The sequence below is a fragment of the Coenobita brevimanus genome, chromosome 15, assembly GCF_032717465.1.
Source record: "Coenobita brevimanus isolate Jiangsu-jjx chromosome 15, ASM3271746v2, whole genome shotgun sequence".
Lineage (NCBI taxonomy): Eukaryota > Metazoa > Arthropoda > Malacostraca > Decapoda > Coenobitidae > Coenobita > Coenobita brevimanus.
Window position 1 is genome coordinate 32057222 of NC_136968.1, and position 27044 is coordinate 32084265.

The 27044-nt window shown below is 40.2% G+C and overlaps 1 protein-coding gene across 1 annotated transcript; it reads right to left on the minus strand.

Moving 5' to 3' along the window:
- Window positions 1-5528: 5528 nt before the first annotated feature.
- Window positions 5529-26817, minus strand: rdx (BTB/POZ and MATH domain-containing protein rdx). The gene is made up of 9 exons (XM_080265417.1): window positions 26745-26817; window positions 23593-23732; window positions 21775-21896; window positions 15909-16060; window positions 14316-14443; window positions 13747-13924; window positions 12306-12484; window positions 7839-7981; window positions 5529-5960 (listed from the first exon to the last, which is right to left on the minus strand). The coding sequence occupies exons 2-9, from the start codon at window positions 23668-23670 to the stop codon at window positions 5813-5815; spliced, it is 1128 nt and encodes a 375-aa protein (XP_080121543.1). The 5' UTR covers window positions 23671-23732; window positions 26745-26817; the 3' UTR covers window positions 5529-5812.
- Between the last annotated feature and the right edge of the window lie 227 nt (window positions 26818-27044).

The following is a 27044-nucleotide window of genomic DNA, read 5'->3' on the forward strand; positions in this document are numbered from 1 at the left end:
GTCATCATTCGATTCATTATCACCACCATCCTCAATCACTTCATTATCACTACACTCCCTTCACATAATAGCTAGTCAAAATCTTCCATATTCGTATACAGCCTGCCTTTCAATGCCGCGTTCCACTGTGGTCTGGGCTTGGTTCGCTCATAAGCTAATTGATGGCACAGAAAAGTTCCTTCATAACACAGGATTCTCACGTACTAAGTTAGAACAAACAAACAGAACACGTAGACAATTAAAAAAAAAAATCTAAAAAGGAAAACAAAAAACAGACATATCCTGCTATACAAAAAATGAGGCATCATATTGTTTTTCCAGCTTCCAGACTTGAATTTTTTTTTTTTTTTTTTTTTTTTTTATATATATACATGTTTTTTTTTTACAAACCCCTCAACCGGAATTTGTGGCTGACATGATCCAGTTTCTAATGTTACACAGAATACAAAAATGAAGAGGTACAAATAATTCCAACCTTTTTTTTTTTCTTTAAAGCACAATTTTTCACTGGTACAAAAACAAAAATTCTAAAAACGTGGGTGAAATTTGTGTCGTAAATGTGATCCAGTTTTCTCAGTGTTACAGAGGCCTTACAAAGTACAAAATAATGAGAACCCTTCACTCCTGCCTGTACCCTGTCTTGTAACGCTACTGTAACAATGTGAGACCCTCTGGTGTACGTGGGATAGAGGGTCATATTGGAGCAGCTCTGGAGACCTTATAACATCTCTTCCTCAGCTATTTATTTTCCAGATTACACTTTAACATTTTCCTGTATGCTGTTTGTATCACTTTAATATAAACATTGAAAAGAATACAATCTTAACTTTCTCTTGTATCTTACATTATGGTACCTAATATTAACAATTCTCATAAACACAGGAAATGCTCATCTTAACATTCTCTTGTGTGCTTTCTGTATATCAACATATTTTTCATCAATAATATACAAAAGGATAATGAGATGTAATGTGCAGAATAAATCACTGATGTAAAGATGTTAAAAAATCTCCCTAGCCACTTCAAATGCAGCCCAGAATATTGAATGTTTGTCAGCTCCTGTCCAAACCTCTTATCTATTCATCTTGCAAAACTGCAGCTGCCAAATCTACTCCATCCTGACCTGTAGCTGATTATTTTTGCATTAATATGACCAACTTCTATACTACAATAATTATCATTATAATTTACAATGCTGACATTATTCTTACACACCTGTATTATCCTTACACAATGCTGATTATCCTTACAAAGCTTAAGGCAATGTATTTATAAACTCTCCTAAGCTTAAGTAGTGTTGTTTGTAAGTGTAAGTTATGTATAAGACTGCCTGTCTGTATGTCTACCTTTACTTGTACAGCTACCTACCACAAATTTCACAATCAAATTGGAGTTAATTTAAAGTGAAAAATTGTACTGTACTGTAATGTTTATAAAGGCTCCAATATGCCTGCATGAATCTGCCTTGGTCACCTAATGGCAGCTCTCCACGCTGCTCCAAACTGGCAACCAAACTATTCAGTCCCTCATCCCTCGTCACACTCTATGACCTTGTCCCAGGTCTTTCAGTCTGCCTCTCACAACCCTATCCCTCTTCTTGTACACTTACACTATGCATGGAAATGGACCTATTTAAAGGTAGTAATTGACACAGAACTATGATAAGCAATTTTAAGAAAGTCGCTATGACTTCAGTAGCAAAACAAGTCATGAAAGGCTAATCACAGAGTGCCCTTACTCACTGTGTGTGTGTTTCTGAATAAATATTAACAGAAACTGAATAATCACATCTCTAAAAATCTGGTGTGTTCACATGTGTCAACACAGTGCCCTTCCTTGTAAAACTACTAACTCAAAGCCAAACAGCCACCCCTTACGGGAGTATGGCATCTGGCTATTGATAGACAGGTAGACAGTGTAACAATCATGTCTGTATAATATGGTTTCTGGATAATCAAGCAACTCATAATCAGGTGTGTGAATAACCAGGAGTTGCAATAATCAAATCTGAATAATAACATGTCTGGATAATTAACTACTGTACTACAGCTTCTTACAGGTTACATAATTAAACTATCACAGGGGAGTCCACAAACTGCATGTTGACATGAGATATGCATGTTTTATTAGCTCCTATCTTTGCCAGATAAAATACCATTAATATAATGACACTTTCGCTGGCCAAAATTTGTGGCTGATAAAAACCACTTACTCAGCCCCATATCAAAACTCCCTTGTGATAGCAAGGAGGAGAGGTCAGTCTGCAGTGTGTGTGGAAGGCCAGTCTTAAACTCCTTCAGTCCAAGGATGTAATAAATATATCATTTTTGCTGCTACCTGATAATTTCACTCAGTTTATGAAAGCTTCCAAGAGGAGAGGTGAATGAAGGCTACATCTAACCCCTCCGATTCAAAGTCTATCAGAAAATGAATAAAAATCCGGAAATAAAGTAATACAAAATACATCATTGGACTGAAGCGTCAATGAGGTGAGGACAGAGAAATCAATTAAAAAATGGCAGAGATGACCAAGCCTTAGTAACACAAGAGGGTCTCACTACATTATAACACTCCCAGCCTGAGCTGAACATCGGTGGAATCAAAGTTTATTTTGACATCAACTGTACACTACACAGTTTCATCTTGTGCAAGGGGGCACTAGGAAATTAGGGAACGCAGTGGGGTGGCAGGCCAGTGAACTAAAAACAATGTCAGGATATCAACAACACTGATGTATGAGGATGGTTATCACTTGCTGGGTAGCTATTAGAAATACTGAAACACTGATGTATGAGAAATGTTAGGGTATCAATAACACTGAAATATGCAGAATGATTACCACTAACTGGCTGGCTACCAGAAATGCTGAAACAATGATGTGTGAGAAATTAATATAACTTGGTAGGTATCAGAAACACTACAATGAAATGCGGAAGTATGAGAAGTAATCACTAGATGGGTATTAGAAAAACTGATTTGAAACAATGTTCGTATGAGAATTACAACTCTGGTGTCAGTGGCAATGGACTGAATAATAATAATGACAAATGATTATCATTTACTGGGTATGGAAAATGGTGGGATCTAAATGTGTAGTGTGAGAAAATCATCATCCCTTGCCTGAATAAAGCATTTTGCTGAATGGATGAAATACAAAATTCTGCTAAACTATAAACCCATATTTGTGATCATGCCAAGCTTTTATAATTACCAACGCTGAGGTTTGGCCATGATGTACACTGCATATCACAATGAGGGGAAAACCAGACAAAGCTTCACTATAATATTAAATACCTTGACGATTGATGAGTGATTCATGCTGTACGTGATGAGTCAATGGATTAAACAAACGTGTGAAGCCTGCACTGCGTATGTTTCCCAGAGCCCTCTTGCTCAACTACTGCAAACTACCTACAAAAGCTCAACTCTAAAGTAAAAGTTGTACAATGCAGATTAATCCTTAAAAAAAAAAAAAAAAAAAAAAAAAAGCATCCACGTATACTTCGCGAGACCTCCAGGGAAAACAACAAAAAGAAAAAATAACAACAGAAGAACAAGGATCTGAGTTTACCCATGCCTAAATAAAAAAACAAAAATATAAGAAAAAAAGGTCTACAGTTGGCTACAGTGTCCTTGTGCTACTTTGGTTTCTTCTTGTGTTTGTTGGGGGAGGGGGAGTTTCGCGCTCATTATTTCACATTTCACGCTTTTTTTTTTTTACACGTACTGTACTATAAAGGAATCTATTTCTCCATCAGTAATAGGGCACAGCATGTGGAGTCCCTGAAGTCTACTTGTTTCAGTTAAGCGTTTCATCCAGGTTTTCCCAGTGACACAAACACTTTCAAGAGTCCCTGTCTGTTTGCAAGGAATGCGTATTGAAGTTTTCTCGTATTTTTTCCCGTTTTTGCAACATGTTGCGAGTCTGTGGTATCCCTGAAGAGCGCTGTTTCCAGTGCATTCCATGTTTTATTTTTAATCCACCACTTGGCTTGCTAGCTTGAAAGACAAGAGAGTGCCACACACGAGCAGAGAGATAAAAAATAATAATAATAATAATAATAATAATTAATAATAATAATAATAGCAATAATAAGGTCAACTAGCAGGGTAAAGAGCAAGTCAGGTCCAACGACTCGTTCACAAATCCAACGAGCCACATTGTCCAGGGCCTAACCACTTGCTACATCACAGATTCCTCTACACACAGAGAAACATGCAGCCTTTTCCTTTTTTCCATGATAAAAATTTCCACACATGGGTCGGTAAGTTTGTGGCTAAAATTACAGAACTATTTTTTTTTTTTTTAAGCATTTTTTAAAACATTATGTATATATATATATTTATATATATTTGGTTGCAAGCTCCCACTGAGATCAAATTCTTTATAATAGGCGGATTTAACACTGAGCAGGATCCGATCGGATGGCGGACCTACCAACCTGAGTGGAGAAAATATATATAGAGAGGGGGAATGTGGAGGAGCCCCCTGATATTGTACTCTAGTTTGACTGGTGGGTTAGAAATATAAAGGTCTCTTTCTCATACCCTCCCCCCTGTACTGCCCATTATGCACTTTTGCCTCTGTTACTTTCTTTAATTTTCATTCATCATTTTTTTCCACATGCCAAACTGCTTTCTTTACCTCTCTGCTACTTTCCAGACATTTTGCTTTACCTTTCACTGGCTGTGTTCTTAATATTCTGTCACCAATTCCATGGCTCCACTTCATTAATGTAACATGCTATTTTGCTGCTGTTAAATTCCTTACTTTTTGCTTAACTTTCCATTACCTAAGCCACTAAAAATTCTGTCATAATTCACTTGGTTTCCTTTCATCTGTGTAACCCACTTTATATACTGTGCATGGATGTAAAAGAATGCTTCAGGTATAGCCATTATCTTCACTTGTACCATCCATACTACACAGTACCAGCCAATTCAATTCTTGTGTATAAATTTTCATAATTCCTTAACTGCTCTCGGTGCTTCAACCTGCTTTGCCACTAAATCAATGATATTATTTACTGGTATTTGCTACAAAAACACAAAAGAATTACTAAGTTCTCAGCCTGAGTAAAAGGACAGAGGTATATAACTTATCATGTGTACATCAAAGTTATAACAACTGACTTCCAGGAAATATAAATAACAGGTATTATTTGAGTTGATCACACTTTCATTTCAGGCAAACTATTAGGTGGCAATGATGGATTTCTTCTACAATTACTTTACATTTCCTATTTAAAAAATTCAGCTGTACAAAGTTAAACATTCCCTTAAAGCAATAAATAAGTTTCCCTCTGGTACTTTGGTGGTGTTCAATATCAGGTCAAGCAACTCTTTAACATTTTTTTCTAGTAACTCCATGCAATCATTCTTTCACCTAACTCCAGGAACCCTCCACAAACTGACAAAAGATGTTTATGTTCTATCATTTAGGTGAAGCACAGTGTATTCATTCTGGTGGAGTAGAATCTATTTTCCCATTATTTTGATGAGGTATGGTATATTTTTTTTCCCATCAATCAACTGCAGTATGTTCTGTTTTCCCACTATTTTGCCAAGTACTGTATGGTATATTTTTTCCAAACATTTTGCTGAAATGTAGTATATTTCTTCCAATCCTTCTATTAAGTTATGGCATATTTTTTCTGTCATTCTGCTGAAATATGGTATATTTTCACCCTGCAGCCTCTCATTCAGAGGACCCGACGATGAAACACACAGGCAGCGGCAACGGGGCAGCGGGCAGAAGGGGAGGTCGAGGATATATGTCCGGCCAGCTCTCAGGTAGGAGGCCAGGCATGTCTCAGGGGGTTGCCTTTATCCTCTTGCGGGGGGGCCCTATGGGTGGGATCTGCTGTGTGGCCAGGGCGCGGAAGGCCTCGGCGATGAGGTGTGGGTGTGACTGGATCATCGATTTCCATCCTTGTGTCTCCATTACATCAGTGGCGTGGCTGTGGGGGAGGGAAGATCAGTTAGTTCAAAGACAGTCAATTACTCAAATACAGTAGCTGACCTGAACTTGCTTGACGTGGATGGGATGGTTAAACTAAGAAATGTTACTCTTGTTGTGGACTAAGGATGCCCCTTTTTTTGGAGGACTGGAAGCAAGCATCCCTTCCCAGCACCAACAGAAGTGTGGATATACAATACAGAATGAAGCCATTGTTGCTGTTGTCGTCATTGCTTAACTTTGGTCTATCTGACGGAGATGACCCACTGGCCACAGGCATGCAACTCCTTTTGTGCAACCATCCTAAAGGCACATTACAGCATATGGGTACAGGAAACCAGCACTCCCTTGGGGCAGACAACACCTTACCAGGGGCAGAGTCCTTTCCATGGTCAGATGCAAAGAAACATCAGGAAGTTTGGCTCCCTGGGTGGATGCCTCAACTGTTCCAAGGTGCACAATTCCACCACATATAGGCTCCTCTTCAGTGCCAGAGTATATAGTAATACAGTACACCTTTCCTATAATTGGGAGGGAAGCCTGATCCAATACAGCAAGTAATCCACTATATCTGATGGTCCCTCTCTGAAGTGGGATTTCAAGGGCATGTTTGAAAGTAAATAAGTACAACAGCATATTCTAGTACTAAAAATGAAAATTACACCCATTTTATACTAATATGACTAATATTTTCACCCTTCTGCAGCTTACTTCACATCCTTGTCACAGCACTTCTTCATGACTAGTACAGTATTACTATTGTCTGTTATTACAATTCAATAATCACAATGGGGGAGGGGGCAATATCAGGCCAGGCTGTAGTAAAAAGGGAGAGAAACACAAGTATTGCGCCCCATTTGCACCCCATTTAATGGACATTGTTTGCTATAGTCGACAAATCCCGTGGCCTTTGTAGTGTCCGTTAAATCCAATATCTATGTCTACAGAGGTCCATTAAATTGAGGGTCTACTGTATTAGTCAGTGAATTTAGTGACAATGTACATTATTATTATTACATCATCATTATTATCATTATTATTATTATTATTATTATCATCATTATTATCATCATCTATTACTGTTATTAATATTATGATAGAATGAATGAATGAATTACTATTATTATTATCAAGACTTTTCTGCCTTTCCAGATCCTACCTCACCCCACCTTTGGTAATAAAGGAGATCTGGACAATAATTACCATAAAACAATAATTACAACAACAGGAAGCATAACAGTAATGGTAAATCAATCATCTACAACATAATCCTTCATTGCAACAACAGTACAGGTAAAGGTGAGGGTAGATACCATGAGGCACTCTGCTGTGGTGCTCATCTCCATGGGCCTATGAACCTGTGGAGGGTTTTTCACCTGGCATTCTGGGATACAAGGGCCTGTATTCCTCTCAGTTAAGGAAACTCCCGTAAACCTCTTCCTACGCCATTTATTTTGCCAATTACACCATTCAACCCTCTTCTTTGTCACTTAAATCATTCTAATATCACCATACTCTGCATAATGTACAGAACAATATTAGCCAGCCATATCCAAAAACAAATCAGTAAAGAAGAGGTGTTAGGATGCTGCCATAACAGCTGAGAATATGAGCCAAGGCCACTGCATCATCCAGGCTGCCACAGTTACCCTCCTTGGTCTTACCTTAGGTGCTCATTTTACCTACAAACCCACGAAGAGCAGATGGACACCCAAATCAAGTGACACCAGCTGCTTGCACCAGGATCTGAACCCTGGCACTCACAAGCCAGCAGGCTCACACTCAGCAATGCTACTCACTCCTCCCCTACTCACAGACCTCTCCACCCCAAAACCTCCATCTCATTCTTGGTCTCCCCCTCCCACAACAATGAACTTACGTATATATGAACTCGATGGCCTGAGCTTTGAGTTGGTCAGCGGAGTGAAGGTCGGCCAGAATGAGGACGTCGGCAGCATTCTCTGTGCTGAGGTTGGTACACAGGGCCTCCTCACACATCACCTTCAGCCGCTCCAGGGCATACTGTGAGAAAAAATTATAATGATACAGTACAGCAATACAGCAGAAGTAGTAGTAGTAGCAGTAGTAGTACAGTAGTAGTAGTCGTAGTAGTAGTAGTAATAACAATATTAATAATAAAAATACAATAGACTCTGTACTGTATCAATTGCGGGGGAAGCCCGATCTGATAAAGTAGATAATCCGGCAAGTCCGATGGTCCTCCAAGTGAATGAGAGAAATAGCATAAAGCAAGAGTATACTGTAGTAGCAGTAGTAATAATAAAATAGTAATAACAATAATAATACAGTAATAACACCAACAATAATAACACAAAAAAAAAATAATGAAACTAATAAATGCTACTACTCCTGCGGCCTCAGGTTCATCTTGTAAGTGAACCCAATGTACTGCTGGCTGAAGCTGCTCTTCTCTTAAAGATCCTCCCAATGGGAGGAAGTTGTGGGATGTTTGTGTACCTGGACAGTGGAACTGCCTGCTTACATCAATGCCACTGCTTGATGGCATCCCTTTCCACTGATAAAAGGTAGTAAGCACTGTACATGTATATTGGTTAACTTCCTCAATCAGTTACTCTGTATGAGAGCATTCTTGTTTACCTTTACTGCCATTACATGACTTTGCTCAGCTTTGGGGGACACCTCCACCAGTAAAGTAAAGGGTAAACGAAGGGAAGATGCTAGGAGGCGCTTAGACGCGGTGGTCATTTCCATAACACAGGCCTTTGAGTAAGTGGCAGGTTATTCACCCAATATCCTGGGATACAAGGCCACTGCATCATTCACGTTACCACTGCTACTTCCCCTGGGTATTACTGTGGGAACTTGTTATACCTACCAACCCACAGGGGTGGGATGCAAACCTTGGGTCAAGCAATGCCAGATGCCCACACCAGGATTTGAACTCTGGTGCAAATGGGCCAGCAGCTTCGCAGTCAGCAACGCTGACCACTCAGCCATTATGGCTGAACGAAGATGTACATGAAGGCTACATCAAAACTCTCCATTTCTAAACATCTCTCCAAAGCTGAATAAAACTACTTGACGATGGCATGAAATAAAGTTCATCATCAGATAAACAGTATAAGTCCCTTCACTCAGATGATGTATATTTCATTTTACTCAGGCCACCAGTGGACAGTTATATTCATGATTATACTGATAGAGTTAAAGTGCATTTATTCGCACCTGAGAAAGATCCATAACACATTTTCATCTTAGTTGATGGACAAGTGTAATCAGATTGAGGGTAAATTTGACTAGTAACCATGAAAACTAATTCCTATCTCATAACTTAGGCTCGTTAAATTTCATGTAGTCACAATATAATACTGAAGTTGTGGGAGTGGCTCAGTGTTGTCTTACAAAAACAAACCATCTACAGTTGTTGTTGTTGATGTTGCTTAACCCTAGTCTGTTTCACTGAGCAGATCCGTCAATCACAGGTAAGCAACTGCTTCTGTGGGGCTGTCATACAAGTATACTCCATGTAGGGATCCAGCATCTTATTGTGGTTGGCAGCACCTCACCAGTACCAGGGTCCTTCCCATGGCAAGATACAGTGATATATGACGAGGTTTGGCACCTAGATGGATGCTCCACCTGCTTCACCCAGGATGCATAGAGCTACCATGTGTAGACTCATTTTCACCTCCATTAGGTACAGTGAAAGCTATATTTGATGATTCCAGTTATGTAAAACCATCTGGTGGTAACAAGTGCAAAACTACAATGTCCTCTAGTTACAGAGGTCATAAACAATAATTAAAATGAAGGCAGCCATTCCTCAGGAGTATACTTTATGACTAATTATAAAGACATTATATAATCACTCCTCTTAAGTGTACTGGTGAAATGCTACTTTAAGTGAAATGACAAAAAGGGATGCATGCTTCTGAATCATGACAGAGGTGTTTAATAAGGTCTGATTATACAACAACTTCATGGTGATTTAATAACAAACATAAGTGAGAACAGATGTTAATTCATCCTCACTCTCATACTGCAACAACTTAGTGACACAAACTTAAACAAAGACTACTTGTAATACCAGTAGGTCCATACATCCATCACCTAAATCTTGTTTGCCCCATCAGCAGTATGGAGGCTTTGAGCTAGCTATTTAGATTCATATCATTTGTAAAGGCTTCAACATGCTTGCATGTGTCTACCTTGTCACCTAATGGTGGCTCTCCAAGCTGTTCAATCTCTGGCAGCCTCCCTGATCAGTCCCTTACCCCTAAAGTCACACTGTATGACCTAGTCCCAGGTCTGCTTTTGGTCTGCCTCTTGCTATCCTACCCTCAACATTCACAATTCTCACCTTCCGCACCCAACTGTCATGCTCCATCCTCTCAACACACCCGAACCATCTCAATTTACCCCTCCTTATCACAACATCAATACATTCAAATCCCATGCTTCCTCTCAAGTCTTCAGAATCATAATCCTACCCCAAGACTACACATACCTCACCCCCATTAATCCATCTCCCTTATGCTCTACCACTCTCCTCCTCAACACATTAAACAACTTTCCCATAACTACCAGACTACTCTACAGCAACTACAATAGTTATAGTATAACGCATTTTACCATACTTACGAGTCAACTTAGTTTGCTACGAGTTAGCTGCAGGTGGAATGAGAGGGAGACTGTAAGGTGACGACAGAGTTTTCTTATGATTTCTGGTAGTTAATGTTTGTAAGAATGATGAAATTACAGGTAGTTCCTGTTATACGAGCATCCGCAATACGAGAAACCGATGATACCCGAATGGTACCACAATTCAGTGATACAAGCAGAGTCTGTTAACCTAACCCTATTTTTCCCACAAATTATATACTCAATTATACGAGTGTTGCCACCTCCATTTTTCAATTTGATATACAAGTATCTGTTATCCGTGTGGTCCTCCCATTAACACATCCCACTCACATAATGGGACCCGCCTGTATATGCTGATGGCCAGGCCTGTGAGGTGGGTTGGAATTCGAAGGGTTTGAATGATGTGTGAACTGCTGTATGGTTTATTTCACTGGGAATATTAATGACAGTCGTCCTATTTTTGTACAGTATTTCTCTTTCCCTGTTTCTGGGTCTTATCACAACTCATCCTTAAGTGGGAAAAATACTGTACAAAATCAGAACATGATGATGATATCCTATTTTTGTACAGTATTTCTCTTTTCTTGTTTCTGGGTCTTATCACAACTCATCCTTAAGTGGGAAATAAGGTTGGGATAACACTAATGGTGAAGGTGGCAGAGGAAGCAAAAAGATAAGATGATACTGACATTTAATTTTCTGAGGTGGGGATGTATCCCACAATATCACAACTTTTTCTATAAAACTAGCACTGTAAATAAAGGGAAACTGGCAAATCAGCATTAAAAGATATAAGCAACAAAACCTTAGGCAATCTTTGAGCACTTTACTATGGAGTTAATTGGAGAAATACAAAACAAAGACACTGCGCTAGAATGTAGGCAGAAATGTGGAGTACGTGAGAGCCACAGAAGCAGAAGGGGGGAATCAACCCACAACTTTTGAGGGTCGGGTTACAAAAGACCGACCACATGATATTCTAAATATATTTTCTTATTCTCTGAGACGAAGTTGTGTAATGAATCGTATGACTGGTTACTGTCCTCATAAAAGCAGGAGAACCATCACTCAAGTGCCCACCTCATATTAATCATCACTCCTTCTAGCCTATTTCCAGTATTACAGAAGTGATGGGTAGAATACATACATGGGAAAAAAATTACTACTGTTTTCAAAATTATACTAAACAAGATCCAGAAAGGAGAAAAAGGAAACTCATGGGCAGCACACTGACCATTCACAGATCATGACTCCTAACCTGTTTTCAAAATTATACTACACAGGATCCACAAAAGGGAAAAAGGAAGAGTTCAAAGGCAGGAGAACTATCACAGAGCCTGACAAAAAATGGGCCACAAATCCAATCCCAAGGTGATTCCAAATTTCCCTCTTAAATGTGCATGGTCCTGAGGAAAGATGCCAGTGTATATTATGCTTATTTTATTTCTGGGGTTTCCAAACTAATTTCAGCATAAGGGAGGCTTTACAAGTACAAGGGTTAAATACAGCCATTATTAACACCTTCACTAACAAGGGGCTCTCCTAACCTGAATAAAATTGCCTGGTAGCTGCAATAGGAGGAGGAGGAGGAGGAGTATAATAGTAGTAGTAGTAGTAGTAGTAGTATTGATGGTGGTGGTAATAAGAAGCAGTAATAGTAGTAATAAAAATCCCCTGTTCCTAATGGGCACTACAATAACAAAACCAACCGGTCCCTCACCTTGTCTGCGGCTGCTAACAAATCATCGGCCATCTTTTCTAGATTTGCCGCCTTGCCGGTGTAAATAAAACGCAGCATCTCCCGCAACACCTCATGGTCCACATCCTGAATCTCCACCCGGTTGTGTTTACGTTCCTCCATCTCGTGGGCAAACATGGCTTGGAATACAGGCGATCGGGCTGTTGATAGGACAGAGAAAGAGAGAGAGTTAGTGCAGGTGCTTTCTAGTACAGGTATATATATATAGTTTAATTTCAGTGCCATCACTGTTTCACTCATCCCTGAGTGGCATCATGTGAGCAATAAACCCCAACCACCCCTTGGATAGAAACCTACACCAGCTCAATCCGACAGGAGTGCTTCAATTACCCACTAAACCACCAGGTGCCCTAACTTGGTTATATGGTTACCACCCGGCGTAGTAAATGGTGTCCTGGTGTACAGGAAACCATTTGGCTTGTCACTCAGTGAAGAGTCACCTGCAGACAGAAGGAAGCAGAAAGAATGAAGGAAAGAAAGACAGAAGAGGAAGGAGGGAAAGATGGAAGGAAGAGAGGAACGGGCAGTCATTCGACTCCTGAAAACAGCACTACATTGAGTGGAAGGTGAACATCCCCAACTACCACACCACATAACCCTATGGTGGGAATGGAGGTCTGGATGATGATGATGATGATAATAATAAAAACAAGTGCTTATGCATGCACACACACACATACTCTTGCACTCTCACTCATCCACACACCCTAACCCCACAAACACATGCAAAATCATCATCATAACTACCACCATCCTTCACCTTCTGCCCACCAACTGATGGGATAAGGTAGGCCCAGAAAAAAAAGAAAACAGAAAGTATAACAGTGGAAGACCTATCGACAGTGTGTGTAATGAAACAGGTCACACAATATTTCACACATCATTCCAGCCTTCAGAATCCTGGCCTAACCTCAAATGCATCACTAGCAATTCTAACCTGATAAAAGCCCATTATCCATTTTAGCTCAGTTAATGGCTAAGTGCTGTCAGATTGGAAGGCTGATGACTAGTAACCAAGGAGACTTAATTCATACTGTACTTCACAATTATATAAGTGCCATGTAGAGAGGACGGAGAGTGAAGGACTAACAAGGAGTGTGTATGAGATGAGAGTGAGGTGGAGGAGGGGAAAGGGAAGATGAGACTGAGGATAAGATGGAGGAATGGAGTGGAGAGGTGTATGAGAGAGGGGGATGTGAGCTGGGGAGGAGGGCAGCAAAATGGGGGGGGGGGGTGAAGACAGGGCAACATGGAAGGTGATTTGTTTGTGGTGACTCCTTACAGGATTAAGGCATTTAGCTACAGAGATAGGTGGATAGATTGATGCCAACCTGATTATTAACACCTGTATTACTTTCTACCTCAAGAATATCGTACAGGTCCAGGCCTACATGCAACACACCTGCTAGTATGGCTTTGTGGGCTTGGAACTCTCTGCCGTCAACTGAGAGCGTCACATCTGAAAAGCGCTGGGATTCGAAGAGGCCGCCCAGATCATCGGAGAGCCGACAGTCAGGAACCTTGAAGTGTATGGCATTACTCTGCCCGGAGATGTTTACACTGTCTGCTACAACTGACACCTGCATGGAAAAGTAGGTTATATTTGGGATGACTGGTAAGCTTAATATTTGCTGTTATTCCAAGAACATCATCATCATCATAACATTAATAATCACCATCATCATCATAACTATCATACTCTCCATCATCCTCTTCAGCAGCAGTATCAGCATCATCGTTATCATCACCATTATCAACAAACTTACTGGGTCAGACAGTCATAATTAACCCTTTAAGACCTATGCTAGACATCCTTCCTCACAATCATCCTTACTGTTATTGCCATCCTGACATTTTTTCCCACCTATGAATGGGGTGAAGACTTTCCTACGCTGAATAAAATACTGGTGGCAGGCAGACTAAATCACAAAACACATAATACAGCTGGGGTTGTGTACCACACAAACACACCTCACAGTAAAGTGTTAGTTTGTCATCAGGAAGTAATCCGTTGGCCTCATCAAGAAGGAAGTCTCGCCGGATGAACTTCTTGAACCCCCAGTCCTTCCCTTGTACAAATCTGTATGCTCGCTGACTCTCTGCAGGTGAAGGAGATGAGGATGAAGACTTAGGATTAATGCACATCAATTACATGAAGGTCATTAACCCCTAAAGGTTAGTCCCCGTTCTGGAGCATGTCGTGGGGACCGGTTTCCGTTCTAGAACGTTTTGACACTTACACTCTCAGCCACTGCTCTAAAATAAACAACCCTAGAACATTGGAACACCACTCATTTTAAAGCTAAAGAGTTGTACTTTGCTGGGTATAAAGATTTTTATGATAGGTTTAATAGTTTTCATAGGAGCGATTTCTGAAAAATCTCCTACTTTTTGCGAAAAATGCCCACTTCTGACAGTCAATTTTATAAACAATGCCCAAACCCAAGGGGTTAATGAGGACTGCCTAAAATTAAAGTACTTCCAAACAGTTTCTTAAAGACATTGGGAAAAATAAATACCAGCTGTTGACAGTGTGAAGGACTCACGACTGATAGTCACTAACTACAGAAGCACCATAGACACCCCTGGGTATTCTACTAATATCTCTTCCATCCAATGACAATTTCCCTTAGATTCTTGATATCTCTAGACAATTCATTATGCATTGTAGGGAAAAAGAAGAGTTGTGTCACAGGACTTCTGTGTGTGCCTCAGCTTCAAACTCTGTCTAAATGCTTACTTATAGCCTAGGTGCTGAAGAGAGATGTCTTCGTGTGGTGGCTCCAGTACAACCAGGATGCTTAACTGCCTGGTTGTATAAACATCCCTTTGGTACTTTCCTATCTCCCAAAAGAAGGTTCATATTTCAGATGATCTACAGTACTACCACTATTTCAGCTCTAAAATCAGCTAAGTGTAATAAAGTAAATCTTGGAATACAAACTCCAGCCACAAAAGGTGTTGTCAAAAAGGATGCAAATCTAATCCCAAACAGGGGCTGAAGAGCTATCACCAGAGCTATCATTATATGAATTTTGTTAATAATTTTTATGACTTTTGCTAATAACAAACTTTACTGAGGTACAAGATTCACTGATGCCATAAAAACATCCCCGCCATACCATTACACCGGTCATGTATGTGACAGCCCTAGCAAGTATTAAATATGGAAGGTGGGTAATAGCAACAATGTGATCCATCCATCAGTCTCCTAATACCCTTTGTCCCATCAGCTGAATACATGACCAAGGCTAGGCTACTCATCACCACATTTAAAGTAAGGGTGATCAGCCTTCCTTGTCCCTGAGTGGCATTACCTAAGCAATAAACCCCAACCAGCCCTCAGATATAAACAACTACAGACTAAATCTGGTTGTACTGCCTTTCCCCATTAAACCATTAGGTATCATTTACTTTTATGGTTCCCATCCAACATGATACCCGATTTCCTACTTTAAACAAACCATTTTGGCTTCTCACTCAGTACAGTCACCAAAAGACAACACTACATCAAGTGAGCAGATGGTAAGGGCCTCTATGAAAGAACACTCCTCTTGCACGTACCCATGGCTTTGGTCTCCTCCCGCTTGGCGTTGAGTATGGAGAACTTGAACTTTGCTCTGACCTCGCTCTTGTTGGAGGAGACGAGGAGGAGGTAGAGGGAGAGGTAGTCTTTGCTCTCTTCGTCCAGGCCCTTCGGATTGACTCGCAGGCACCTGGAGGGGGGGGGGGGAATCGAGGTTAATGGAAATATATTTACCGTATTTAAAGCACAAAATTAATACTATCAGGCGTATGGGGTTTTCTTGATGGTTTATGAGGCTTTCCATCAACCGTTTTTTATTTTATTTTTTTTTTTCCATTCATAACTATCATCATCATCACCACCACCACCATGACAACTATCATAATCCTCACCAACACCACTACCACCACAAATAATCAGCATCCCTCAACCAACAACTTCATAATCTTCACCACCACCACCACCACATCACCATAATCATCATCCCTCAACCAACACCATCATAATCACCATCACCATCACCACCATCTCAACCACCACCACCACCACCCCCATCATCACCATACCATTCTCAGGTTTCTGTGAGTCATATTCTTGAAGGCTTAAGAGTGAGCAGTTCTTCATTAATCATTCTTCATATTCATTACCATCATCATCATCATAATTAATCACCATATATCATCATCATAATGCCTTTTTCCCACCTGCAAATGGGGTGAGGCAGTGTACAGAAAGTCAGGAGAAGGAAAGAGAGCAACAGTGGGAGAATAATCAACACCACATCCAATGAAGTGGTCCACACATTCATCATTCAATCTCCTGGAATCCCAACCAGCCAATACATACACCAGTTCACACACAGCTTCCTTAACTGATTAAATTACCAACCCGATAACTCACAAATAAGTAACTAGGTGAAAAAAAAGTACCATACAGATAATTTGAAAAAGTCTGTCATTTAATTTTGAACATATTTTTGTTAACATGGAATTTTGTTGAAAGGTATACACTGGATTACTGTATTTTAACTTCGATTACCATGGTACTTGATGTTAAATATGGTATGAGTTGTGAGAGAGAGAGAGAGAGAGAGAGAGAGAGGCAAGCTAAAAAGAGAAAGTCTGAAAGATAGAGATCGCATAGAGCTAGGCGAGAGTTAGAGAAAGTAGGTATGGTTAGTCTGAAAGTGGTAGAGAGAGAGTTGGGGGGGGAGGAGGAGGAGGAGGATGGAATTAGGGGAGAAGGCGGAGAGAGTTGAGGAGGAAGGAGGAAGAATCATAATGAGGAGGAGGAGGAGGAAGGGCGGAAGGAGGAGGAGGAAGAGGAGGAGGAGGAGGAGGAGGGAGGGTGGGAGATGAGGAGGGAGCAGGAGGGGGGAGGAGGGGAAGGGAGGGTGGGAGTCGAGGGTGTAGGAGGACGAGGAGGAGGAGGAGCAAAGGGAGGGTGGGAGTCGAGGGTGTAGGAGGAGGAGGAGGTGGGAGGGTGGGAGTTGAGGGTGGAGGAGAAGGGAGGGAGGAAAAGTGCTGAGGCCGTAAGTATAACCGTTTAAACCGAGGTGGAACTAAGCTGGGTAAAATCATCCAGCAGAAATTTAAAAATATATATACAAATAAAAAATCCTCACGCGATGCAAAAATTAAAATATATATATATATATATATATATATATATATATATATATATATATATATATATATATAAAATATTTAACTTACAGGAAGATAGTCTAATGAAATGGTGGTCACTTATTTGTTCTGTAGCAGTAACGATGTTTAAATATTATGCCTTGGTTGATTTCGTACCTCCATTGCTAAGAGATTTATTTGGCATACTTCATTTTAATACCATCTTTGTTGCTGATGCCAACCGTTGATAATGAAACAATAATAATAAACGAGAATATAATAGTGTACAGTAACATGCAAAATATCTAACAAAACAATATAATCCACGTAACTTCCTTACTAGTTTATTTCTGCATCTGGAAGATTAATATATTTTTGCATGTAATTTATGCAAAGAACATCATTAAATATATAAGTATCAATGAAGAATTAAAAAAAAAATCATACGAACTGAAAATGAGAAAGGTGATGTGGTGGAAATTCTCATATATACTCTAAAAATAATTGCAGGTTTTAGAAACTTACAAAAACCTAAGGAGTTGCTCTACATATTGCTAAACAGTTTTTTTTTTCTATTATTATTATTATTATTACCGATACTATTATTACCATCATGAAAATTGCACCCAACTAAATTTGGACACCCTCCATACTTATAAAGGAAAAATAAAATATTATACACGTACATACAGTGTTTGTGGTAGGTGGTGGCGACCATCATCCACTCATTTGATGTAGTGCTGCCTACTTCCTTAGCTTTTATCATTCTTTTTCTGTGCCTGCCCTCCTCTCTTCCTATTTCTCCCATCTTTCCGGTCACTTCTTATTCATTTTCTTTCCTTTACAGGTGGCTTTACATTGAGTGACAAGCCAAATGGTTTCCTGTAAGCCAAGAAACCATTTACAACGCTGGGTGGTAACCATATAACCAAACCATACGTGCTCCCTAAGTGCCAACAAGTGGGTTGGTGCCCCTCCCTGTAAAACAACTAACTCAGTGTCAAATGGCCACCCATTGCGGGATTATAGTGTCTGGCAATAGATAGATAGATTGACATACAGTGTGTGTGTGTGTGTGTGTGTGTGTGTGTGTGTGTGTGTGTGATGCCAAGACTCACCACCCACGTGTTTCCTCTCTCAAGTCTTCCCCCCCATTCCTCGCATTCTCTCTCTCTCTCTCTCTCTCTCTCTCTCCCTCTGTCTAACCCATTCATATACCACACCAATTTCTTTACTGCCAAACCTGTGACGTTAAACACACCTAAAACATTTAATATTAAACAATAACCTCCATCATCAAAATATTCTTGGCACATCAACCCCTAATCAAATAAAAAGAAACTGATTCAAATGTTGGACCCATTAATAATTCAGTTGTTAAGGCCCATAAGTTAAACTACTATACACACACACAATAGCTATATGTACGGAAGAAAAATAATGACATAACACTCAGACTGCACGAAAATTAGATCCGTACAGACAAAAAATAAATAAATAAAAAATACACAAAATGTTTTTTATGGTTTGACAAGAACTGGACCCTTATTCGAGGGAAAAAAAAAAATCATGTTAATCAGTATCCGATTTCACGAACAAATCATTCGATCTATTTCATTTGCAACTCTTGATTTCTTTTAGCGAGACAAACTAAGGCAAGGAGAAATGCTGCGCTGGCTTCCCTGTCCTTCCTACGAGAACAAGTCCCAGGTCAAAACGCCATCTTTGTTACTCCATTGACCCCCTCTGGTGCGGAAATAATCGAAATACTGCTCTAAATGCTTCTTCCTTGCCACCACAAGGGGTTTACAGACATTACCTGAGTTGCAAGTTAACATATTTCGCTAGGCTTAAATTTATTCACTTATGGAATTTACCAACAATGGTATAATAGCTGCCAAGTTAGCCCATTTTCCGCAAGATTTTGATAAATTCACTTCCATTAGGAATTTCCCAACATTAGCGAACTGCCAAGGTAGTATTTGCCGCAAGAGCTACATGTATTCACTTCTCATTAGGAATTTAACACCATTAGGTGAGTTACCAAGTTCCCATTTCGCTTTTCTGTTTGAGCTAGAGGTAGATATTCTCCCATTAGGGAATCTATAAACATTTGCGGTTACAAAGTTAGCACTTTTTCAGCTTGATATGTGTTTAACTTCCATGTGGTTTGTCTACCATCTACCGTGAAACCAAACCGTTGAGATTCTTAGGACCGTTTAACAACGCTTGAGATATCAGCCCTCTTTTTCCATTCTAAATATCTGGTAAAAAAAAAAATAATAATAATAATTAGCAATATCCTTGGGTCTTGTAATGCTTTAGCAAGTCTTGAAATATTAACATTTTCTAACGTGTGTGTGTGCGTGTGTGTGCGCTAGCAGCATAACAGCTATTTTTAGCAACTCAGGCTCTGGCGTGTGTGACCATTAGATAGGCTTGTAGTGGCTGGGGTGTTTTGGCGTGATGTAAGCAGCGTGGGTTGGCTGGGGTGAGCGTTTCTGGCTGCACTCCAACCGTCTCCTTCACCTCTCCACTCATTTTTATCCTCTCTCTCTCTCTCTCTCTCTCTCTCTCTCTCTTCCTTAGAGCTTCTTTTTCCTCTAATATTTCACTTCCTTACCTCACTACACCATATCTTTCTCTCTTGCCTTATATTTCCGTTCTCTTGCATCTAAATGTATCCCTATTATCTATCTTCATGGTCTTCTCTCTGTCACAATATTCCTCTTCTCAATCTTTACTCTTCTCTCCCCTCCTCTCTTGTTCTCTCACTTTTTTTTCTTTCTTCCTAATCTTTCTCTTCTCTCTTCCTCTTCCTCCTCTCATTCATTTTCTTTTGAGTATTTTTTTCTTTCCTTTCTCCCTGCACTTGACACAAATACCTCTCCCCTCTCTCTCTCTCTCTCAGTACCTACATTTTCCTTCTTCCCCCTCTCACATTCCTTCTGAGAGAGAGAGAGAGAGAGAGAGAGATTCATGACCTTGTCTCTCTCTCTTCCCTACACAAATCTCTATAGCCTACCTTGAGACTACTTCACCTACCTTCCTGTCTACCTACTTACCTACATACCTGCCTACTTACCTCGTCTACCTAACTACCTAGTCTACCAACCTTCCTCTCTACACACTTACCTATATTTTCTTCTATATCTACATATGTTATTCCTCTTACCTACCTACCAACCTACCTACCATCACCTTCCTCCCTACTTACCCTCTCTCTACCTTCTTATTAACATATCTACCATCCTAACTACTTTCCTCCATCCCTACCCTCCTCTCTACCTTCACATCTACCTACCTAACAGCCTACCTACTTACCTACCTACCTACCTACAGCATCTTGTCTAGCTACTAACCTACTTGCCTACCTACCCCAACTCACCTACTTCTCTATTAAACTACTCACTCTGACCTACTCCCTGCATCTACCTCCTGACCTAACTACTTATGTATCTATCTGAATATTTATCTATCTAGCAATTTATCTATATCTATCTATATCACTAATCAATATATCTATCTACTAATCAACCTGTTTATCAAAATATATCCATCAACTTATATTTCCATCTATGAGGAGGAGGAGGAGGAAGAAAATCACAAGTCAATAAAAAATAAATAAAGGGAAGGTGACTCATCCATTGTCCTTAACCCTTCAGTTACGAGGTCTTTTAGGCTAAGCAAAATAATGTGAAGGCAGAGAATAAAAAATAAATAAATAAATAAATAAAAAAGTCAGCAGAGTTTATGTGTTAATGGAGCCTGTTCCTATTTCCAAATGTGAGAGGTCTGGTATATGCTTAATTTTATCAGTGTGTTTTTGCAGGATTAAAATGAAAGATGCCATACTGATAGGATTAAAACACACACACACACACACACACACACACACACACACACACACACACCAAATAATACTCAACCCAAACAATAAGGCACTGATAATTGTCCATATCTTATCAAAACAAACACACAACTCAAAACACAAACAAAGCAAACACAAACACACTCAGCAAAACACTCATGATTTGTTCATAAGAAAAAAGAACTATCAGAATATACACAAACAAAACTCCATACAGCAACACACACACACACACACACAGTCAAACAAAACTAAACAGGTCTCACCAAATGAGTTTGTCAATGGCTCCAGCTGAGAATATGGGTGACTATACATTCCACAAATAATTTCTCCTTTTAAAAATTTACACACACACACACACACACACACACACACACACACACACACACAAAATCAAACGCGGCTCACCACTTGAGTTTGTCGTTTGCTCCAGCTGAGAATGTGGATGACTTAAGGACCTCACCCATTTCCTCCCGGCAGAAACTGAAGTTGTTTATGGTCCACATGTAGCTGAACTTGATTACTTTTACCTGTAGTGGAGAAAATATAACAGGAGAAAATATAAATGATTACAGACGAAAAATACCAGGCAAAAAAATATACAAACATAACAAATGAACATAAATATTGTACCTGTCTATATGTTGTACTGTATACATAAAAACAAAACATCTCAAATTTTGAAACAATGAAAAACAGCAAACTGGAATGACAGTATGATAAATGCAACAAATTACCGTGATCTTAAATATCAAGGCTGAACTAAGTCTCTCTCTCTCTCTCTCTCTCCCTGGTAGCCTCTTTCTCCTTCCCACCACCTTGTTCTTCCTCCCTTCCCTCTCTTCCCCCTCCCTCCCACTACAGTATTTCCTTTTCTTCCTTTCTTTTCAGTTCTTTTTATCCCCCCTCTTCTCTTTCCTTCATTCCTCTCTCTCTCTTCCATTCCTCTCCTGTTTCTCCATGCTTCCCTCCTCCTTGTTTGTTTTCTATTCATATCTCCCTTCCCTCTTCCTTCTCTGTCTATACTCCCTTCACTCTTTACTCCTTTTCATCAGACCTTCCATTCTCAACTCTCCTGCCTTCATTCTTTCCTTCTATCCCTCCCTAATTTCCCTCCTTTCTTTTCTCTTCTTTTTCTTTATTAACTCTCCTGCCTTCATTCTTTCCTTCTATCCCTTCCTAATTTCTCTCCTTTCTTTTCTCTTCTTTTTCTTTATTCTTCTTCTATTTATTTTTTAATTCCTTTCTTTCCATCCTTCCTCCCTTTCTTCCCTACTTCTCCTCCCTCCCTCCTTTCCTCCCTTCCTTCCTTCCCCTCCCCTATTTATCCTTCTTTCCTTCCTTTCCTCCATCCTTGTTTATCCTAGGATAACAAGATTTCTCCTCCTGGGTGGATGTGAGGAGGAGGAGGAGGAGGAAGGGAAAATTGCTACTTGTCTCCATGGTAACCTATCTCCCCCTCTTCACTCCCTCTCTCCCTTCTCTCTCTCTCTCTATCTTTTACTATCAATTATAAACCACCCATATAGCAGATATGCAGTGTTTTCAATACATTTAATCAGTATACCTTATATCTGTCTTTATGCCTAGGCTTTGTTTTTAGTGTCTTGTATTAGATTTTACTGTATCATTATTATTATTGAAAAAACAAGAATGATAAGTGTAATACTGTCTCACCTGCATGTAGCATCATCTATTTCCCTGACTCTCAGTGACAGAATTCATAACAAAATACACAATGGTAAAGATGTCTCTCTCTCTCTGTATAAAACAAGTTCACTCCTCGTCAGCCTCTCTCCCCTCTCTCATTTTCTCCAACCTCTCTTCTCTCACATTTCCACCACCTAGTCCTCTTTTCTCTCACCTCTGCAAAGCACCTGTTCTCTCTCTCTCTTTCTCTGTGACCTATGTATAGCACCATTATATTACTCTCCAACTTCTCTCTCATTTTCTGACATGTTGCCCTCACGTCTCATCTCTGTCTGACACTCATTCCCTCCTTCCCGTGGTGGCACTGATATAAGGAGGTGGATTCACTACCCAGTTATACAAACATTCCTGATCTCCATCCCTATCCCCTAAAAGGAGGCTGGTGGACTGCCAGAGAAGGGTAATGTCAGCCTGCAGTCCTCCAAGTACATTTTATGGATGGACTTTGGGGTACAACTACTACCCACCAGGCTCCCTTCCCTCCCACTTTCCAACACCTCCTCCTGGCCTTCTCACCTGTGTGTAGCACCAGTTCTCAGCTACTGGCATGTTGTTCTCCGGGGGGAGGGGGGAGGGCACGCGGGACACGGACATGCTCACCCCGCCCGACGACACGTGTCCACCACCACCACCCTGAACTGAGTGTGCGTGCCCAACTGCAAGAGACAAAAATATCATCAATTACGATTTACACATAGATTGGATTCTGTGGTAGGTGGTGGTGACCATCATCCACGCACTTAATGTAGTGCTGCCTACTTCTTCTCTCACCTTTTATCATTCTTTTTCTGTGTCTGCCCTCCTCTCTTCCTGTATCTCCTATCTTTCCTGTCACTTTTTATGATTCTTCTGTCCTGTTAGAGTGGCTTTACACTTAGTGACAAGCCAAATGGTTTCCTGTAAGCCAGGAAACTATTTACAATGCTGAGTGGTAACCATATAACCAACCCGTACGTGTTCCCTATGTGTTAACAAGTGGGTTGGTGGAGGGTTAGTGTCCCTACCCATAAAATAATTAACTCAAAGACAAACACCCACTCCTTACAGAATTATGACGTCTGGCTATAGGCAGACTGATAGACTGATTTAGTGTGCATGCTCAACTGTCAGAAACACCAGAGTTTTTATATATTGTTTACAGGCATCAGGGAAATTAGGTTTAATACAGGGTCATATAGTCTGTCCTCATTATCTGACACAGACATCTTCCACAACAGCACAACTTTAATACAAACAATACTGGAAAATTAATTAAGAAATTGGTAAGTCAGTTTTATAGGATACAATGGAACTTTCAAAAGTAGTTCTTCTGCAATTTACTGTAGACTTAAGAACAAAAGTCAGAACAGGCAACGTAAACCAAGGACTTGAGTGAATTACGTAAATAAATAAGGAAAACTGCGACTTCAAAACATGATCAAATTATGGACAGTTGGGGAGGGAGAGAGAGAGAGAGAGAGAGAGAGAGAAAGAGAGAGAGAAAGAGAGAGAGAGAGAGAGAGAGAGAGAGAGAGAAAGAGAGAGAGAATAAACTCAAACATGGGAAGTACGACAATTACGTTTCCCTCCTCTCATAATTTGGAATGGACCCCTATGCTGCGGACAGGGTACAACAGGACTGGATTACAGACGGAGGGATGGAAAATAAAACATGCTGGCTGATGGACAAATGAAACTATTGGCCAATATTAGTGTGAAGGTTAAGAGTACTCAATTTATGGAGATATGGAATTAAAAACAGCTTCATGATACCAATTTAAGATAAGGAATTAAAAACTAAAATGTGACACCAATTTATTATTTCACTGTGGTTAAACTCAGATACATTTAGTTTAAGTTTTTTTTTTTTAATTAGCCTAGTTTTTCCTTCCTTTGTTCATCTTCTGTAGGAAAAAAAAAGGATATCACATCCATGATCTGTAAATACCCATTCAATTTGTTTTTTTGTTTTTTTCCCTAGTTGTTCTTATTTAGTTCATGATAGGTCTCAAACGTCGATGCAAAACATAACTCTGTGACACCAATTGGCTATGAAAAAAGTATATATATATAAATATATATATATATATATATATATATATATATATATATATATATATATATATATATATATATGAGAGCAAATTTGGGAGTTTAAAAACTTGGGTAAGTCACAATGGTTATCTAAAATTCATAGTTACAGGGGGTACGGTATATGTCTGCAATTAACATGAGCAGGTGAGAGGCATGGGTGACAAGGAATATGTAATTGCAGGGGGGTTGCAATAATCGCACTAAGTCAGGGTACAGTTACAAAACAAGCACAGAGACACTCACTGTGCTTTAAGTTTTGCAACACAGGGCACAGAACTTTGAAATACTGTACTGTACCATATGTCCTACTTCATTTGATGTATACTGTATGGTGCTCTATGACATTATTCACTCCAGTAAAACAATATGCCCCTAACCAGAATTTTGGTAACCAATATTTACCAAACATATCAAAACAGGAAAATATCTGTACCGCTGAGGTCCACTTATTTCATTACTGTATATTTAGCAGCCTTGATGTATTACCCACATTTCAGTACATTAGCTATATACATGCTTTTTTTTTTTTAAAGGTCTTTCTGCTATTAATGCCAAGTAAGAAAGTTCCATTGCTGTCTTTCTGCTATTAACTCCAAGAAAGAAGGTTACGTTGCTGTCTATAATGCTTAAATTTCCACCAAGCTACAGGGAAAACCGTGAAAAATGTGATATATTAGTAAAATGTCCTTGCTTACATCATGAGGCTTGCCTGTACTCACTCTGCTGACCAAACGAGGACAAAAGTTGGGTATACAGAGAGAAAAGCACGAGATCATGAAGAAGAATGCAGGAGTACAAGGATGAGTACGTTACAAGACAGACAGTAGGCAGAGTGCTGTGCAATAAGATGAACCTGAAGAACAGTACAGTACAGGAGACACAGTGAGTGATGAACAATGAGGGAAAATATAAAAAGAACAAGAATACTGGGAGAAAATGAGGAGGAGGAAATAAAAGTAAAATTCCATGTACGCTTTTTCCTCTTACACAGTTGACCCAAACATAACTTGTTCATTCTGTATATAGACTGATGTCAGTGGAAATCTCTTAACTCATTTCAGATCTGCTGCATAGTGACATTACCCCCTGCGAGCAACAAGAGACGAACCAGCTACTGTCAAAGAAATGTCCTCTGACAATGGTTCCTTTAATATGAGGGGTTCCAGGCTATTTCTTAGGCAGGGGAACTGGAAGCCAACCCAAGCATGAGCACCTTAGTCTCATATCTCCCTCACCACCATTCACTCTGTCAGTTGTTGCTATTTATCGAGGCAACCACAACTACAGTATTCTTTACTTTACAGCTCTTTTCATGTCATTATCTTATATCTGCTCTGCATCTGTCTAGTAGGATATGTCCTTAGAATAGCCTTGCAATAGGTAAGTTGCAGCCAAATCAGTAGGACAGCTGGGGTCACTTCAGTGAGAATGAGGCAGCCAGGCTAACATTATCATAACAGGCTGAAAGGCCTGCTTATGTGGTCTTGCATATGTGAAGAGATTAGTTAATACATCAGGTGCATAAACAGAGGGTTAACTGTGCAAGATGAGGGATGAAGGAGAGAACAAGAAAGTGAGTATGAGATGATGATTACCAAGGGCAGGGTGGTGCTGTGGGGGTGTGTGTGGTTGGTGTGGTGCTGGGTGTGGGCCGGGGTGCTGTTGCTGCTGTTGCTGCTGCTGCTGCTGCTGGGGCGGGGCAGGGACGTGTGGGGCTGGGGCAGGGGCGGGTGGCGCGGGGAGGGGTGGCTGGGGCGGGGGAGGGGGGTGCGGGGCCGCCACCACCGCCACAGCCGCCGGGGGTGCGTGGGGCTGCGGCAGGTGCGGTGAGTGGCTCCCGCTACCTGCCCCCACCTGTTGTTGCTGTACACCACTCACACCAACACCTGCAATGT

What these genes read in the sequence shown, in the direction of transcription:
- rdx (XM_080265417.1), bottom strand. Translation starts at nt 23,670, where the DNA reads ATGTCCGTGTCCCGCGTGCCCTCCCCCCTCCCCCCGGAGAACAACATG. An exon ending in GCAAACGACAAACTCAAGTG is followed by an intron (nt 16,061 to 21,774) that starts GTGAGCCGCGTT and finishes CCCCCCCTCCAG; the next exon opens with GTGCCTGCGAGTCAATCCGA. An exon ending in AACTAACACTTTACTGTGAG is followed by an intron (nt 13,925 to 14,315) that starts GTGTGTTTGTGT and finishes TTTTCCATGCAG; the next exon opens with GTGTCAGTTGTAGCAGACAG.